Source organism: Sebastes fasciatus, chromosome 18, assembly GCF_043250625.1.
Source record: "Sebastes fasciatus isolate fSebFas1 chromosome 18, fSebFas1.pri, whole genome shotgun sequence".
Classification (NCBI taxonomy): domain Eukaryota; kingdom Metazoa; phylum Chordata; class Actinopteri; order Perciformes; family Sebastidae; genus Sebastes; species Sebastes fasciatus.
In genome coordinates this window covers 28,463,671-28,482,205 of record NC_133812.1, presented here as the reverse complement: position 1 = coordinate 28,482,205, position 18,535 = coordinate 28,463,671, and the positions used below count along the sequence as shown (strand labels likewise).

At 38.7% G+C, this 18,535-nt stretch overlaps 2 protein-coding genes across 9 annotated transcripts in view; one reads left to right on the top strand and one right to left on the bottom strand.

Annotated features, from left to right (window-relative positions):
• filip1b (filamin A interacting protein 1b) overlaps nucleotides 1–5,417 on the bottom strand; it is a 39,516-nt gene extending 34,099 nt beyond the window's left edge. For 2 of the 4 annotated variants that reach the window (XM_074615171.1, XM_074615172.1), the window contains exon 1: nucleotides 5,074–5,417. The gene's annotated coding sequence lies outside the window, so the exon portion shown is untranslated. The remainder of the gene's footprint in view (nucleotides 1–5,073) is intronic. The other 2 variants (XM_074615170.1, XM_074615169.1) reach the window with 2 other exon arrangements.
• A 7,107-nt stretch (nucleotides 5,418–12,524) lies between these two features.
• senp6a (SUMO specific peptidase 6a) overlaps nucleotides 12,525–18,535 on the top strand; it is a 29,258-nt gene continuing 23,247 nt past the window's right edge. For 3 of the 5 annotated variants that reach the window (XM_074615150.1, XM_074615149.1, XM_074615147.1), the window contains exons 1-2: nucleotides 12,525–12,691; nucleotides 17,703–17,799. In XM_074615150.1, coding sequence (XP_074471251.1) covers nucleotides 12,661–12,691; nucleotides 17,703–17,799 — 128 coding nt within the window. In that variant the 5' untranslated portion in view covers nucleotides 12,525–12,660. The remainder of the gene's footprint in view (nucleotides 12,692–17,702; nucleotides 17,800–18,535) is intronic. The other 2 variants (XM_074615152.1, XM_074615151.1) reach the window with 1 other exon arrangement.

Here is an 18,535-nt window from a genome sequence, read left to right as displayed (position 1 = left end):
TACCTAACCAAGTCGATCTATTCCTAAACCTAACTAAGTAGTTTGTTGCCTAAACCTAACCAAGTCAATCTATTCCTAAACCTAACTAAGTAGTTTGTTGCCTATACCTAACCAAGTCGATCTATTCCTAAACCTAACTAAGTAGTTTGTGTCTATGTACACGAAACAAAAAGATTACATTTTGTGTTTATTTCACAAACTGCTGTGTGACTGTGCTGCGTAGTTACACTCAGGAGGAGTAAAGATTACGTACGTATGTGTCCGGGGGACAAAAAGTCAGTCGCCAAAGGAAAGAAATAATTCTGTGGGGATTGTTAAATATTAATGTATCCGTCGAGATAACTTGCTTCGTGTCGTCGAGCAAACGACCAACGTCAACATCCGAACGTGATGTTGATCATTTAAAGGTAAGACACATCCTTTCTGTTCACAGAACGTTTTAAGTGAAACTGATATTTTGACCCTTCAACAGTCCTGAGGGATTTGCAACAACTGTGTGGAAAATCCCAGATCTGGATCACGACCAGAACCTAATCAGAGGTCTGTTGGCCCGGAGCCGATCTCCCACCACTCTACAGAAACCTGTTGATGAATCTGGGTTGGTACAGTATATCCTGCTGACAGAGAACGCCACGCAAACTAATATGTTCCAACTTCAAATAAAAATAAATATCAGTGTATAAATGACATCAAATGAAGGATATTTTTTGATGTTTTTGTGAGTATCCTGATAAAAATAATCCCTTCCTCCACATATCTGCCTCGTAAAAATGATTTAAAATAACCTGCAATGAAAACAGAGGGGAAAAAAGCTATTAATGGAGAGGACGGTCCCAGGAGATCTGGGCAGGGCAAAGCATGCTGGGTACGATAACACAGAGGAGGTCGAGCCAGAGAGCGTCTCTGTTTACTGTTCAACGTAAATCAAACAGGGAACATTTTCCATATTTAACTAGAACAGAGCAGTAAACATTCAGATGTCACAGGTTTGATTCTTACAGCAGACAACAAACACTGAACCACAACATCACTCTGTGGTTTACAGTTATTAACAATAATTCTGTGAATAAGAGCATTCACTAAATGTCTAAAAAGACTAACTGACAGAAAATAACATCTGCAAAAAAAACAACTGTATATTTTTATAATCTTCATCTTTGTTAATAAACTACACTTCCCAGAATCCTTCTCATCCTCCCAAGAAAAACAGCACCATCAGCTAATTTTCAGCAAATGCCCAATAAAGAAATGTGTTTACGTTCAAGTGACAGCGCCCTCTAGCGGCCGTACGAATTAGGAGTCTTGTCCGTCGTGAGCTAAGGAGGAAACAGTGACGTTGTGATGGAACGTGTCCACAGGATCCGTCTTTTCTTCCCATTGGTTGTCAATGTAAACAGCCGTGCAATGAGACGGACCGGCACGTTGCCCGCTCCTCATTTGCATAAAGATGAAGTCTAGGCAACTTTATGCAAATCAGGGGCATCAAGCATGACTCGCCACCTCTGGAAACTCCCGAAAAACTTTTAAACTAACCGTTATCGATCCAAAATAAAGACAGATTCATCAACTGCATGGATCATTTCTCGCCTCAAATGTTTTTAGAAACATATTTCGGTGAACTATTTTCGTTCAAGCCATATACTGTGGTTTCTACACAGAGTTTGGTCCGCTCTCTGCACAGATGTGATGTTCTATCGTAGCTCTGGGTGACCACAGACACATACTAGATTTATTTATCCTCCATTTGTGATTCAACAGCGTCAGGACGTCAGCGACGACGGGAGGACGATCTCAACGCTGAGAGGCTTTCACCACACAGCGTCACACAAATTTCTCGCTCAAGTTGAAATATGACGCAAATTTTGCGTGTTCGCAACGCGTCGTTCACGCCATTCAAGTCGTCCGGCACAAATTTGCATCTATTCTAGGGATGCACCGATACCGATACCAGTATCGGGTCGTACTCATAAAACGGCACCGATAACACTTTACTTTCACTCCACCTCCCCGTCGGTGCGGGCGAGACGGGCCGGTGGTGCGCCCGACCTCGCTGGGCCGGGATCACACCTCACTTTCATTGCACCATGGGGTTTTGCTTGCACCCTCTGACTCAAGCGTGCGTTACACTCCTTGGTCCGTGTTTCAAGACGGGTCGGGTGGGTTGCAGTCATCAGCGCAGTCATCGCCACAGACCCCTGGCGCCTTTTACGTGGGCCGAGCCCCGCACTGGCGGCACGATGCGGTTGAGGCGCATAGAGGACAGTCCGCCTCGGTCGACAGTCGCACCGGGAGCAGGGGACCCCGTCCCTCCCTGGCGGGGAGAGAGAGCGCAGCGAGCCCTTTGTCCACGGTGTGGCGAGGTCTGGGCGGGGAGCACTGTAAAGCTACGGCCGCGAGCCACCTTCCGCGATTCACCTATGCGGGACTCCCCAGCCTGCCGTGTGTCGCTCACACCCTCCAGCTGGCTGTTAACGAGGGTCTTTGGGCACAGAGAAGTACTCGTATCGGTACTCGGTATCGGCGAGTACCAAAAATGGAAGTACTTGTACTCGGTCTGAAAAAAAAAGTGGTATCGGTGCATCCCTAGTCTATTCGCATCTTTGCACAAAAACTTTGCAAACTGGTGTGAACACACCGTTATAATTCATCCTGAGGAGAACATGAGGCTGTTTTAACCAATAAAGAACAACAGCATCAGTTATCTGTTTACATCTTTGTTGTTTCTCTGTTGAGCTGCAGAACGGAAACAAAAAGACATCATTCTACACTAAAGAACTGTAACTTTGGAAGATCCCCACTTGATTGTTCCCCTAACCATAACCAAAAACCAAAACCACCATGTTTTTCCTAAAACCCACCAAACCTTAACCACATCATAAAACAGATTTATTTTTCAACAATGCTTTGCAACAGTTTTAAAAACAAAAGATCCTCATCAGATCCCAGAATGCATCTCTGTGTGGTTCTACAGAAGAAGTGGATCTGTGTGTGTTTTGTCTCCTGCTTCATGTCCTCTCTGCAGCTCTATCAGTAGAAGCAGCTCGTGCCCTCCGGAGAGAGCAGCAGAGCTTAAGCACTCTGGTAAAACATCTATTAAATTAATGCCGTCTAATGTATACGGCTTCCTGAAACAAGCATTTACTGGTCTGTGAATGAAGGGAGTCGTAACTCCCTGAGTCACTGAGCGAGCGTCTCACAGCCGCTCCATTCATGAGTCAGTCTGAACAACACTCAGACGCTCGACGTGAACAACTCATTCCAGTAACTCGCTGTCTTCACTCCACACACTTTATATTTAACTTTACATCTGTCTACTCTGTGTATACAACATCTATTGCATCCTCTTTTTCCAGGTTAAATGCTGATTTTTGTAGTTTTTCCGTCTCAGAATTGAGGCTCAGTGGTTAGAAGATGTTGTGTGTTACATATATTTAAAACCCTCTGAGACAAATTTGGGATTTCTGTATAAATAAACTTGACTTATAAGAATAAAAAATAATATTTTTTTAAAGTTTTTTTTATATTGACCGCCCTGTTTCTCCCACTATCTGTGCATTGTGCACTTAATAATTAGTTTGTAACATGATTTATTTAGGAATATGTATTATATAAGTGCAATATAAACTTAAATATTAAAGTCCTTCAGACTAGATTTTAACTCCTCTACAACACAGAGCCTCAACATTATGTGATAATACGGTTAATATTGTGCTTTATTACCAAACAAAGGTGTGATTAATCAAATTACTACAAATAAATCGTCACGTGTTGGAAGCCTAAGTAAGAATAATAGTATTAACGTAATAATATGTATTAAAGTAATACAATATTTACCCAAACATACCTCAAGAAGAATCACTGAGCAACAAATGTAAAATAAATACAGACAAGAAATAATCATTTGTGACCATTTCAGCCGACGTAAATGTTTTCCAGCGGTGAAACGTAACTAAGTACATTTACTCAAGTAATTCTTCGGTGCATGTACTTCACTAGAGTACTTCAAGTAGGAAATACAGCGTTTGTTTACTACAATATATTTATATATAACAGTATACAGTTACTTAAATCAAACTAGCCAACAAAACATAGTTAACACAAAGAGTATAGAATCAAAGAGACGAAACTCCGGTGTTTTTTTGACAACAACCGCTGCCGCCATTTTGGACTGAAAACGCTTGTCATATTTATAATATTAAATTTTTCAACACAGGATATTTCAGTAGAATATAACGATAGAATAAACATAATTTTGTTTTGCTTTTGAACACCACTTTATAGGCGGACGTTTTACCGGCGTCCGCTAGTCGCTTTCAGTCCAAAATGGCGGAAGAGTAGCTCTGCTGCTGGACGCAATGGAACGAACATTTGACTTTCACTTCTTGGCGATATACGTTCTTTGGTTAACATCTGCTCCACATCCAGATGAAATGCTGCTTTCACATTAACGCCTCAGTAACAATGATAATGAATATTGTAATATGTAATGATATCACACTGACGGGAGTCATTCGGTACGTTATGCTGATTATAACACATCTTAACGTGACCTTTTCTCAATTTAACAACACATGAAACAAAAGCAAGAATCTTTTAACATTAAGAAGCTGTTATCAGATAATATTTGGTATTTTTAATTTGGTAAATTACTTAATCAATTATCAAAATTCTATTCATTGACACACTGATATCCTCCTTGTCAAAGAATATTCATTTTATGTTTTTTATGATATTTAAATAGTGTGACAAGCATTCACTTTCATGTGTGATTTATTCATTTAATTTATTATAATCTTTTGATAACATACATTTTTTACTTACATATGTGATTTATTGATTGGATTTATAAGAATTTTTAGGTTATTGGTTGTTAATTTTTTTATTTCAACATTTTTCTTTAATAGTTTTTGTTAATTTATATATTTTAAACCGTATTTGAGTCTTTTTAATTGTATTTTATTAGGCATGTGATATTTTGTTCTTCCACCAACTAACTAAACTCTTTTAAAACATTAATTAAACATTAATTAATTAAGTGTCACACCTGTCAGTGATGACATCACTGGGTCTTACCTGTGTCTCAGCAGGTCGGAGGTGTCACAGCTGTCCAATCCCAGAAGTGAGTCCAGTCCTCACAACATCACTGAGACGTCTTCTTCACTTTAACCTTCCTCTTTGGTTTCTTCTTCTACACTTTTCTTCTTCTCTTGCCAGAGTTGGAGGTAACAGAGCGTTGTGGATCTTCGTCCTCTGAGGAGAGAGAGAGAGATTAAATAAATAAATAAAACCAGTTCTTCTTCCTCTTCTGTGTCCAGCCTGGTTGTTCCTGGTCAGGAGTGAGTCGGCTCTATATTTAACATGTGTTCTCAGTCAGTGTTAGCAGCTGAACTGACTGAGGGACTGACGGAGGCTTTAACAAACCCCCAACAGCTGAGCTATAAGCAAGTCCAGCAGCCTGGCTACTCCTCCTCCTCCTCCTTCTCTTCCTCCTCCTCCTCCTCCTCCTCCTCCTCCTCCTCTTCCTCATCCTCCTCCTCCTCCTCCTCCTTCTCTTCCTCCTCCTCCTCCTTCTCTTCCTCCTCCTCCTCCTCCTCCTCCTCCTCCTCTTCCTCATCCTCCTCCTCCTCCTCCTCCTCCTCTTCCAGCTCACAGCCAGAGGCTTGGCCCAGCTCAGCTCAGCTCAGCTTGGCTCAGCTTGTGTTAGTTTGATGAGGTTTGTGTTACTTTTGTTCAGCAGGTTGTTTTCTATTCCTCAAAGCCACAACTTTAAACTCTCGTCCAGGTTACAAAGACGCCAAAGATACCAAATATGTCAAGCTGGATTTGAGGGCTGGAATTCATTTTAAATCAGATTAAATTTGTTTTAAATGGAAATCAAGTTTCCATTTGATCCAATAATGCAGCCACGTTTGTTATTTTAAATAACAGAGATGTTTCGTTTTGGATCAGGACAGCGACAGCGATGGGAGGGATTCATGTGTGAGAAAATGTCTGTCAGTTTATTACAAAACTCATCATGCCACAAATCCACAAGACTTTATTTTTAATCCTTTTATTTTAATCATCATTATAATATTTTGGCTGTCATTTTAAGCACAAAAAAGTGATTATAACATATGGATGATTGTGAATGTGTCACACAAAACAGACACAAATATGCAGATATCAAGATCACATTAAAGTGGACATGAAGCAGTCGACCAAGTTAAAGGTATCATATTGTAAAAAGTGATATTTTCATGTTGTTTTATATTATAAAGCAGCTTTAAGTTCTATATAAATACTGTGAAAGTATGGAAACGCTCAATCCATGGATATACATAAAGCCAGTATTCAGAAACTGTGCTTTGGAAAACAAGCTGTCAGGATTTCTGTAATTTTGTGATGTCACAAATATACAATATATAGACCATTTTAAACATTCTAAATGTGTCCCAGTTTATTTCCGCAGTGAGGCGACACACGTCAGCTAAAAGCACAATATCACTCTATATTTCAGCTGCTTGGCAGTAATGTTAGCTGACCAGACCAAGGTCTCCATGAATCAATGCTGATCCTAGTGTTGGCTTTTCCCGCCTCAGCCTCCCGACCGCGGCCGGAGGGAACGGGGGAGACGCCGGAGTTTTGGTCGGAGACGATAACGTTTCTCTCTGCGGAGCCCCGTCACTTCACAAGACACGGGAAACCTCTGTTGGTCTGGAGGAGCTGCAGCAGTTATTTCTGCACAAACGTCCACTGAACATTCACTAGATATTCTCAGAGCTAAACTAACTCTTCTGCAGTGTGGCGTGAGCAGCATGCACGTGAGAGGTGGAGAGAGAGAGAGAGAAGGAGCGCGGTGTGTGAGTGAAGGCAGGCAGAGGAGCAGAGGAGCAGAGTACAGCAGAGACTCCGGTCCTGGAGACCAAAGCTCCGGTCTCCCCCGCGTCCTCCGACCGCGGCCAACACTGTTTAACAGCTTCACTAGATACAACCAAGAGGTTTTGGTACTTCACTGGAGTTTGTGTTGGAGTCTGAATCTGAACAGCGAAGCCACACGCGAGCGCGCATGAGACACCGACCCGCAATGATTCATACGTGTAAGAAGTTACAAACAGTCCCTTTAACTTATTATGCACCGAACAATGAACTTCCAAGGCCTCCGCCATTTCTGACGTCAACAAACACGTCACAACTCGTGAACTCAGAGCTTTCAGAAACTTTCTACTTACGAGGTAGACTTACAAGATACTTTATAATATTATGACTTTATTCTCATAATACTACGACTTTATTCCCTTAAACCAGCTTTATTTCTTGTTGACTTATGACTTTATGTCACCAAAACAATCACTAGAGACATCATTGACCTGATGTTACCTGTGTTCCGGTAGTCGCACCGCTGTTGCTCCGTCATCCTCCGTTTTCTCCCCAACACAGAGATGACTGTCTGCCGTCTATCCTCAGCTCCATCTCTATAGTGTCTTTAAGCTTTTCCTGTTGTCCTCTTCTTGTTTCAGGATTTATTCTTCTGAACATTTCTCTCATCTTGTCTTGTAAACCTACTTAATGTATGAAATCAATGACGTCACTCCAAAATGGCAGCTTGCTAGCAAGTTAGTTTTTTTTTCAATTCTTTATTGCATCAGTGCACATACAAACAAATCATATAAAAACAAATGAGTCATTAATACAGATAAACAGTGTCAGAAACAGAGGAAATCTTAAAAAAAAAAAAAAAACATTAAACAAAGAGCACAAATAAATTGTTTTTGCAACTTTATTATTTTTTTTTAGTTAAAAATAGGTTTAATGTACTGTTTAATTTAATTTTCAAATATTATAAATAAGGGTTTAGAGTGGCTTTATGAATATGGAATTTTGCTAAAATTATCATCAAATTTATTATAAAAAATTCTTTACATTTTTTCTGTTGTTATTCTAGAAACCAGACAAAAAAAACAGAGTCATTATTATCAGTAATATGACAAGACACATCCTTCCAAAGATGTGTCGGTGTCTGGACTTTGCCAGAACAGGAGCAGCATTGTTTCTGGAGACATTTCACAAAGAGAGCAGTCAACGCAAATCTCTTTTTTGAAGATAACCCAAAAATTGTGAGACTCGCTGCCCGACGACATATCCTATCCTGAACCATCTCGCGAGAGTTTTCCAACTCGTGGGTTATCTTCTAAACACAACCGCTAGATAGCTATAGAAACGACAAAAATAATTTTTTCATATCTGCGGTTTTAGCAACTAAAATCAAATTTTATGCAATGTGTTTTTTCTGATATATTTGGGCACTACATGTGCCAAAACATGCACGTTTCATGTCCTCTTAAATACCCAAATTATTAAAACTAGCCTAATAACAATGAACTCTGTTAAACTCTAAAGATAAGTTTATGTTCACATCAAAAGTTTAGCTTTAAGACAACAATAAAAACTTGTATGGCCTGAAACAAATGAATTTAAGACACTTTTCAAGGACCTGTTCAAGACAAATACTTGAGTTTAAAGTTGTATAAATGTAGTTTTATATATAATAAGAAGATATATTTTAAAAAGTACAGGAAAAAGAATATCCTCTGGAAGACACAGTTTCAAACACTAAATGATTTATTCACGGCTGTAAATACAACATTTGTTATGAATGAGAAAACAGTGAGAATTTTAGCATATTGTGGTTTTATATATCATGCCTGCGGTGATTCACTGATCATAAAGAGGTTTTACAAAGATATTTTCACAAATAAACACAGTAAAGGAATTTCAAAACATGTCAGCACTTGAAAAATAATCATATAATTTCATGAAACAAAGCACAGTGAGGACAAAACGGCTTGCATGGAGATTTTTTAGGTCATAATGTGCTGCAGAGTTTTCACTTCTTCCTGGAAATATTCAAACATACTTAAGTGTTGAATGTGTTCACACAGAGGGACGTGATGATGTTGTGTGAAGGATCATTCTCACATCATCATCATCATCATCCCACCAAGAAAGAAAACAGCTGTTGGACGTTCACACACCCACTCACACCGACAGGAGGTCAGCGTGAGACAAAGGGGTCAACTCGTCCATTTCTCTTAGATGGAGTCATACAAACACGCACCATGGTGTCTAACTTCTCTCTCGTCGTTATATGAAAACTTAAATACATTTTTTTTTGTACATTAAAGCTACCATGTATAGAATTTAAAGATTTTGGGCTTTGGTGCCCCCTAATGGTCGTATCACAGAAGACACTGTGGCAGACAGTAAGCAACGCTACCAACAAAAATATTAACTCTATTCGGCTTTTCTATTTATTTTTGTCGTTTGGTTTTTGCTATATACAGTAAACAAAAAAATTCACTGTGCAATATCCATATTTCATATTCATATATGCAATAATAACCCAACCCACTGATTCAGTCTATTTTTATATCTTGTTTTAATTTTTTATATCTTGTTTTTTTTACTGTTTACTTACTGACTATATCTTTATTATACTTGCTTATTTATTAAATTTTGTTTTTGTTTTTTACTGATGTTTCTAGTTGTTTACACTGTCCCCCTACGCTGCTGCAATCCTGCAAATTCCCCTGCTGTGGGACTAATAAAGGATTTTTTAAATCTTATTTTATTTTATTTTATTTTATTTTATTTTATTTTATTTTATTTTGTTTTGTTTTGTTTTGTTTTGTTTTATTTTATTATGTTGTTTTTTTTACCTAATTTCATTTTATTTTATTTTTATTAATCCTGACTAGCAGTGGTGGAATGTAACTAAGTACATTTACTCAGTAGGCCTACTGTACTTAAGTACAATTTTGAGCTACTCATTTACACTCCACTACATTTTGGAGGCAAATATTTTTTTTTTACAGTCAGCAAAAAGTCACTGCAGAGGACTGAGTGTGCAGTGACATCATGATACTGATGCTGAGTTATTACTCATTTTAATGAGGAACATCGCCATCTAGCTCTGAGCATCGACTCTTCATGTAACTGGAGAATAAATAATGATAAGAACCTCCTAACATCGTGGCATTTCTTTCTCTCTCTTATGATAAATTATTGCTCAGTGAATAATATCTCTGATTATCTCATGATCCTGCTATGGCACACATATGGCCAAATAAATAAATTATAGTAAAAAAAAAATACAAGTAAAATATAATATAATATAATATAATATAAATTGTATGTTTATAGCAGGTGAGTTTGTTTCATTGCGTGGTGTTTTTTTCTCTTGTAATCCAAGATATTGTCTCATAATTCCTCAAATATGACATTACAATCTGTTTATTTTACTTTATTTATTATTTTTTTAATATCCTGCAGTGTAATTGAATATCTAAAAAATAAATAAACTAATAAACTAACATCTTATGTGGGATTAATAGCTGTCAGAATAAAAAGTTGACATAATACAGTCTATATATACTAACTCCTGCACAGAGCCTGCAGGTTGGTAGGCAACCAAAGTCACAACATTAAAACATGAGACTTCCGGAAATCCCTTCAAAATAAAAGTATGGTTACACTTGGTTTGGTTCAGTTTATCTACAGAAGGAGTGGCTCCTCTTCATGGAGTCCTCCATGTTGCTCCCTCATGTTTCTACAGTAGCCCAGAGCGGACAAACCAAACACTGGCTCTAGAGAGAGACTTTCACGTTTTTACGTTACTTGAAGGCCACCGTAGTTCTCGACACGTTTGTGACACTGCCGAGTGTTAAACTGTGGTAACGCCAGCCGCCGTCTGACTTCAGTTGCTCCTAAAGTAGTGTTATTATGGTATGCATGACCTCTGAGCGAGGTAAATGGCGTTCGAACAGTTTTGCAGTCGGCGGCTCACGTTACCGCAGTCTTGGAAAGGGAGGAGTGAGCGAAGGGGTAATCAGTTGGTTGCAATCTGATTTTAAAACATATTTGACCATGATTGATAATTTAAAGCTTCAGTAGTCAGTATATTTTTGGCATCATTTGGCAAAAATTCCATATAGCGTTTTATAAAAATAAACTTTTTATCACATTTGCTCCAATCTGCCTACATCAGCTTTAAAACTCAAAAATTCTAAATTGACTAAATCTATTAAATTGTTTAGACATTTTAAATTTATTACAATTGTTAAGCAGACCTCGAATGTTTTTTGTTTGTTTTTTAATTAATCTTTTCCTTTCCTTACAGTTTATAATTTATTTTTATATTATTTTTATACTGTAAAATATTTTTGCAGAATTGTAATGAAAAATCGGAACATGCGAATATATTGTATTGAACTTTTGAAATAAAGCATAAAAAAAAAAAAAAAGAAAGTTGGTTGCAATCTGCAACCTTGTTTTGGTTTCTTTAGTCGATTAGTCGACTATTCGGTTGTTTTGGTTTCTTTAGTCGACTAATCGGTTGTTTTGGTTTCTTAAGTCGACTAATCGGTTGTTGTGGTTTCTTTAGTCGACTAATCGGTTGTTTTGGTTTCTTAAGTCGACTAATCGGTTGTTGTGGTTTCTTTAGTCGACTAATTGGTTGTTTTGGTTTCTTTAGTTGACTAATCGGTTGTTGTGGTTTCTTTAGACGATTAGTCGACTAATCGGTTGTTTTGGTTTCTTTAGTCGACTAATCAGTTGTTGTGGTTTCTTAAGTCGACTAATCGGTTGTTTTTGGTTTCTTTAGTCGACTAATCGGTTGTTGTGGTTTCTTTAGACGATTAGTCGACTAATCGGTTGTTTTGGTTTCTTTAGTCGACTAATCGGTTGTTTTGGTTTCTTAAATCGACTAATCGGTTGTTGTGGTTTCTTTAGTCGACTAATCGGTTGTTTTGGTTTCTTTAGTCGACTAATCGGTTGTTTTGGTTTCTTAAGTCGACTAATCGGTTGTTGTGGTTTCTTTAGTTGACTAATCGGTTGTTGTGGTTTCTTTAGACGATTAGTCGACTAATCAGTTGTTGTGGTTTCTTAAGTCGACTAATCGGTTGTTTTTGGTTTCTTTAGTCGACTAATCGGTTGTTTTGGTTTCTTTAGTCGACTAATCGGTTGTTGTGGTTTTTTAAGTCGACTAATCGGTTGTTTTGGTTTCTTTAGTCGACTAATCGGTTGTTGTGGTTTCTTTAGTCGACTAATCGGTTGTTTTTGGTTTCTTTAGTCGACTAATCGGTTGTTTTGGTTTCTTTAGTCGACTAATCGGTTGTTGTGGTTTCTTAAGTCGACTAATCGGTTGTTTTGGTTTCTTAAATTGACTAATCGGTTGTTGTGGTTTCTTAAGTCGACTAATCGGTTGTTTTGGTTTCTTAAGTCGACTAATCGGTTGTTTTGGTTTCTTAAATCGACTAATCGGTTGTTTTGGTTTCTTAAGTCAACTAATCGGTTGTTGTGGTTTCTTAAGTCGACTAATCGGTTGTTTTGGTTTCTTAAATCGACTAATCGGTTTTGGTTTCTTAAATCGACTAATCGGTTGTTTTGGTTTCTTAAATCGACTAATCGGTTGTTTTGGTTTCTTAAATTGACTAATCGGTTGTTTTGTTTGTCACAGCTTTTATTCTGAAGCCCTAGTTGTTGGACTTCCGGCAGTGACGTGTCTGTGTTCGGTATCTTTCGGCTCTGCTCGGATCAGCAGCTTCACAGAACCACAGAACCATAGAACCACATAGAACCGAGCCACGAACCCGCTCCTGTGAGCCGGATCATGGAGTAAACATGGATCACAACCGCAGCTTTCTGTTTGAAGGTAAGAGCTGAGACTCTCCGCTCCGCTGCTCCGGCCGGCCTGCTGCTCATCCTACCCGCTCATAGCGCTCCGCAGGCCGGCTGGAGGAGGCAGGTTCTCTCGGTCCTCTGGAGCTCAGTGGGAGCTAACGAGGCTAACCCTTAGCCTGTAACATCCTCACTAACCGGGTTAAACGAGCGCTGGCAGGCCGCTGACAGCACCACATCTCCGGGCCTTAGAGGGGGAACACCGGGCGGTCCGGTTCGGTCAGGTCCGGTCCGGTTCGGTGGCTTTTAAACCGAATCTTTGGGCTTTTTTTAAGCTATCTAGCACCGTTAGCTTAGCTCTGCAATTTGGGAGCAAGGCCTATAGAAAGGAGGTTATGACACGTGTCATCAGCGCGTATGTCTCCGGGGGTTATGGCGCATGCACAGTAGAATCTGGCTTGCACTTGAGTTACACTGCGCATGCGTTATAGACCCCTTTTTGTAGACCCGCTTCCCAGCCTCCTTATGTAGGCCTTGGTGGGAGCTGGATGTAGCTACAGGAGACAGGCCTTCCTGCCTTCTGCTAGTCTGTTAGCCTCATTAACGTTTATAAAACACTATAAAATACATAAATATTTTAATAATAAACATTATGAGACACTAGACTAATTGGGTGTAACTTAAATTGGGTGTAAACTGGGTGAAAATTGGGTGTAATTTGGGTGTAAACAAGCTTTACATGTTGTCCATGTATCTGTTTTTATTTTTTTATTTTTTCCCACTCACAATGTTGTTTGGTTCTGATTCCCCAGAAGTCTTATAGATATTTAAATCAATATCCTCCTCACAAACACTAACCATACACTTCCATGCAACACACACACACACTTGTCTTTTTTGATATATTTAAGGATTAATGGCTTTTTGCCTCTTCCTGCACTGTGTATTATTCATTTATTTTTTGTTATGTTGTATAGTCTTAAATTGTGCTAAACAAATAAACTAGTCTCCAAACTAGCATGCAAACGTGTTAGTTTCTAATATTAGCTGGCTAATCATTAACAGTCCGATGGTAAACAGACTGTGGGTTTCATGCTGTTAGTGTCATCACTCATGATGCTCTTCACTGGGTCTAAAAGTCCACATGTTAAGATTAGAGGCTGCACAATTACACATTAAAATAAATAATATTAAAGCATCTTAGTGAGGGGTTCACACACAGAAGAACTCGGTTAGATATGGCATTACTGCCTTGATCAGTGGCAGTGAGAATTATACTCATATACATTTAAAAGATAAATCTGGTGATATTCTGTTTTTCTTATTGTCAACAAATCCCATAAAAACACCAAAACCAACAGTGAATGTATCTAGTAATCTGTAATAAATCTAGTAGTCGATACCAATACCAGTGAGTTTCCATGATTCTCGATACTAAATACGATACAGATTTGCGTATACCAATGGGCTTGGAGCTGAGAGCCACTGACAGGAAGTCAGAAAGTATTGAGAGACTGCGGTCGAATAGTATCATGATAAAGAGCTGGTCTAATCCTCTAAATACTGAAGAAAGATGCTTCAATGCTTCCTTTTTAATCTCCTTTAGCAGAGGATACACTGGACCATCCTTTACCAAAGGAAACGAGATAATAACATCCCACAATTCCTTGCAGCAGCAGCAACATTTAAAGCGATGCACGACAATAACATCCGTCGTGGCATGATTACCTAGTGCAAGTACAGTCGGAAGGGCTGCCCTCTTAGTCAATTAGTCGACTAATCGGTCGTTCTGGTCTTAGTCGACTAAGATTTCTTTAGTCGATTAGTCAACTAATCGGTCGCTTTGGTTTCTTTAGTTGATTAGTCAACTAATCGGTCGTTTTGGTTTCTTTAGTTGATTAGTCGACTAATCGGTCGTTTTGGTCTTAATCGATAAAGATTTCTTAAGTGGATTAGTCGACTAATCGGACGTTGTGGGTTCTTTAGTCGATTAAGATTTCTTTAGTCAATTAGTCGATTAATCGGTCATTTTGGTTTCTTTAGTTGATTAGTCGACTAACAAATTGTTTTGGTCTTAGTCGACTTAGATTTCTTTAGTCAATTAGTCGACGGATCGGTCGTTTTGGTCTAAATCGATAAATATTTCTTTATTAGACTAGTCAACTATTCTGAAGTTTTGGTTTCTTTAGTCGATAGGTCGGCTAATCTGACGTTTTGGTTTTAGTCGGCTAATCTGACGTTTTGGTTTTAGTCGGAATCTGACGTTTTGGGTTTCTTTAGTCGATCAGTCGACTAATCGGTCGTTTTGGTTTTAGTCGACTAAGATTTCTTTAGAAACAGGCCCCAGTATTTTTGGTAGATTAACTGCATGTTTGTTTAATATACAGATGAGTTCTACTTCCTCTGAGGTTGAGTGCAGTTGTGAGCGACAACAAGCTGTTTGGATTAGATCATGTGAGAGTCAAAGTTCTCCTCCAGCTGCACCAGAGCCTCTCACTTTAGTCTGTTTGGATAAACCGTGTCTGTGTAGCTGTAGCTGTCAGCAGAGATCCTCCATCATGGATTTGAGCTGCAGGAAATCCACTGTTGTAGAATAAATGAGTGTACTAAAGCTCAGCAGGGATCTAAATGTCCCCTCGCTAACATTATCAGGGCATTATGTTGTGATTTATGAAGCTGAAGAGGGCATGAATCTTGCAGACTTTGGGGGTTGACTGTGTGTATTAGCTGGAACTGGAAGAGATTAGGACAGGCTTAATTTGGCTCGTTGAGGATTGAACGAGAACCGACTGAAGCAGAAGAGCTCTGGGATCATAATCTAATATGTGATTTTTGAACTTTTGAGGATTATTTTTCTTGTCATTTAAAAAGCCCCTGAAATGGATAATTCACTCAAATCAGGCAGCATGTTCAGACTGTTTTTAGTCCCATCTCTTCAACGTCTGCAGCTGCACGTGGAGGACAGGAGCGTTATGTATGAGGCCGGGAGGAAAATGGGCTGAAGAGACGCTCAGTACTCGGTTTGTAGGACAGAAAATAGACGCAGCTATTAAGGCCTGAAATGACAAGATGGAGGTTTTAACTGATGTTTACCTGCGGGGCTCGCGGCCAGATGGATAACATGCATTAACATGATTATGTAGGTGAAGTTTGAGAGGTCATTGGGTTTAAATCAGCAGGACTGAAGTGATGTTTTGTTGAAGCAGAGAAATCCCAAATAAAGTATATTGTTAACTGTGTAGGTTCACTAGTTTAAAACCCTTCCACATTTGAGTCCTCTGCTTTGTGTTGGTTTTGATATTCACTTCACAAATAGGAAGCCAGGGCCTCGTGGGAAAAAACGTAACTTTTCTCAACAACATCCAGCCGATGTTAATAAAGATTTGTGCATCAATGACAGTGTTCATATTATGTAAGAGTTGTACTTTAGAGATGGGACGAATCATATGACGTAATTCACGTATCGGATATCGAACTGAGGTTACCGATCCATATAAATCATATATAATGGTGGAGAATATCCCTCCGGCCGTGTTACGATGGCAAAGAAGCTAGTTAGATATCAGGGCTGGGACGATGCACCTATCTCTTAATTCAGTACTATCACGATACTTGAGTGCCGATTCGTTAAATATTGCGATTCGATATTGCGATTTTTGTTAACATTTTTAACACTAGACCATGGGAAAAAGTTAAATCATACACTTCTAGGGGCTTTAACTTTGGAAAATATCTAAATTAATCCAGTAAAACATTTTGATTTCAGATTTTCATGTCCTGAAGTCAAATATATCATATATAGTCATTGTCAGGAATTATTTATCACATTTTTTCCAGCAACCCAAAAATCAAAGAATAAAGACATTTCCCTCATAAATTAGTGGTATTTTCTTTTTAATTTATAAGGGACATGTAATGTTTTATACTTCTGGTTATTTTAATCCATTGATCTTAGTTATCAATCTTTATCAGTGCTCCATCAAACTTTGCATTGATGCACGGTGGATGTTTTCACTTTTTCACATCTTATAAACACTGATGGGAGGTGAACACTTGAGGTCTGTACTACGAAGCGAGTTCAACATACCCAGGGTATCTTCTCGTTATCTGGCTTAACTAACCCGAACAAACGAGATCCCGCTAAGAACTCAGTAAATCAACCCAGGGTTTCTCAATCTGGCTATGATTGCGTTCACATGAACGGGGCTTTTATATGAGTTGATCTCTTATCTGGAACATAACCTGGTCCGGAGCAGGTTAGGTGTTCAGCATCAGTTACCATGGCGATCTACCCCGTTAAGAAGTGAACCACCGTTGTAGGACGGAAAACCCTGAAGGGTTAACCCTGAAGTTACCTCGCTAACGCCAGATCTGCTGCTTCGTAGTACAGGCCTCAGGTCTTTACATTGGCACTCACCCCAAAATAATAGAAATGGTGTTTGTGTTTATTGGAGAAAATGTCACCTATAATCTGTTATTATGACAATGACTTGAATGTGATTTCCAGTTGCTCTGAAGTTGATATAATTATGAAAAAAAAGTACTGCATCATTTTACACGTGCAGTACTTTTATACCTACTCTCATGTCACAAATCCTACTATAATTGGTGTTGTAATAATAATCTTTATTATTACAGAGAGATATTGGTATTATCTAACCGATATCACCGTACATGCTTATTGACCACAACTAAAAGAATCAGTTAATTAATTAAGTCTGCAAAAAGAAAGATTTACTGAAGTGACATGAGTGTATTTTTGATATTTATAGAAAATAACGAGGAACCTAAAGTTGTCATTTTGCTAATTGTCAGCAGTGTTTCATGTCATCTAGTTGAAATGATCAGCCGTGAGACGTGGCTTCATTTCAGCTGATGGCGCTTTGTGTGTGTGTGTGTGTGTGTGTGTGTGTGTGTGTGTGTGTGTGTGTGTGTGTGTGTGTGTGTGTGTGTGTGTGTGTGTGTGTGTGTGTGTGTGTGTGTGTGTGTGTGTGTGTGTCTGTGTGTCGTCACTGATGTGAGTCTGGTTTATTATTCAACCCAAGCCCTGGATAGATCAGAGGCCAGACGAGATGGAGGGTACAAGCACAACAACTGGAGCTTTTCTCTCTCTGGTGACAGTGAAGAGGAAAGGAGTCATGAGTAAGCACTTCTCTCTCTCCTCCAGCCCTCGTTATTCAGCATCACAACCACCTCCACCATCGGCAGCGCTGCACTGCATCACTTTCCCTCCACGTAAAGGAGAACGAGCCCAGTGACACCTCTGCTGATGAGCAGACTCGTCTCGTCTCTGATGATGTACTACTGTACACAGCGGCCTTTTAGTGCAGCAGTTAGGACGCATAAAACACCGCCTGCATGTAAATCTGCTCGGGTTGGACTGATATGATGGCTGATAGGAAATATTAGTAGTAGAAGAAGTATTCAGATCTTTTACTGCAGTCAAAATAGCAATACAACAGTGTATAAATACTCTGTTACAAGTCAAAGTCCTGCGTTCAAAATAAGTAAAAGAACAAAAGTATTAGCATCAAAATATACTTAAAGGTACTATATGTAACTTTCAGAGAATCCCTGTTATTAATAACACCAGTGGCTGTAAAATATGTGAAAACTAAACTAAAAAACATCTATTTGTAAAGAGGCTATAAGCATGAAAAAACATTCAGAAATATGTGCAAAATATCCAAAAAATGTCAGAAAATTATTAGTAAAATATGTGAAAAATGTCTGAAAAATTTGTAAAATATCCCCAAAAACGGCTGAAAAAATTAGTAAAATATGTGAAAAAAATATGAAAATTGTCTGAAAAATATCCAAAAAAATAACTAAAATATGTGAAAACTAAACAATTTCCTTTACATAGAAATCAGACTAC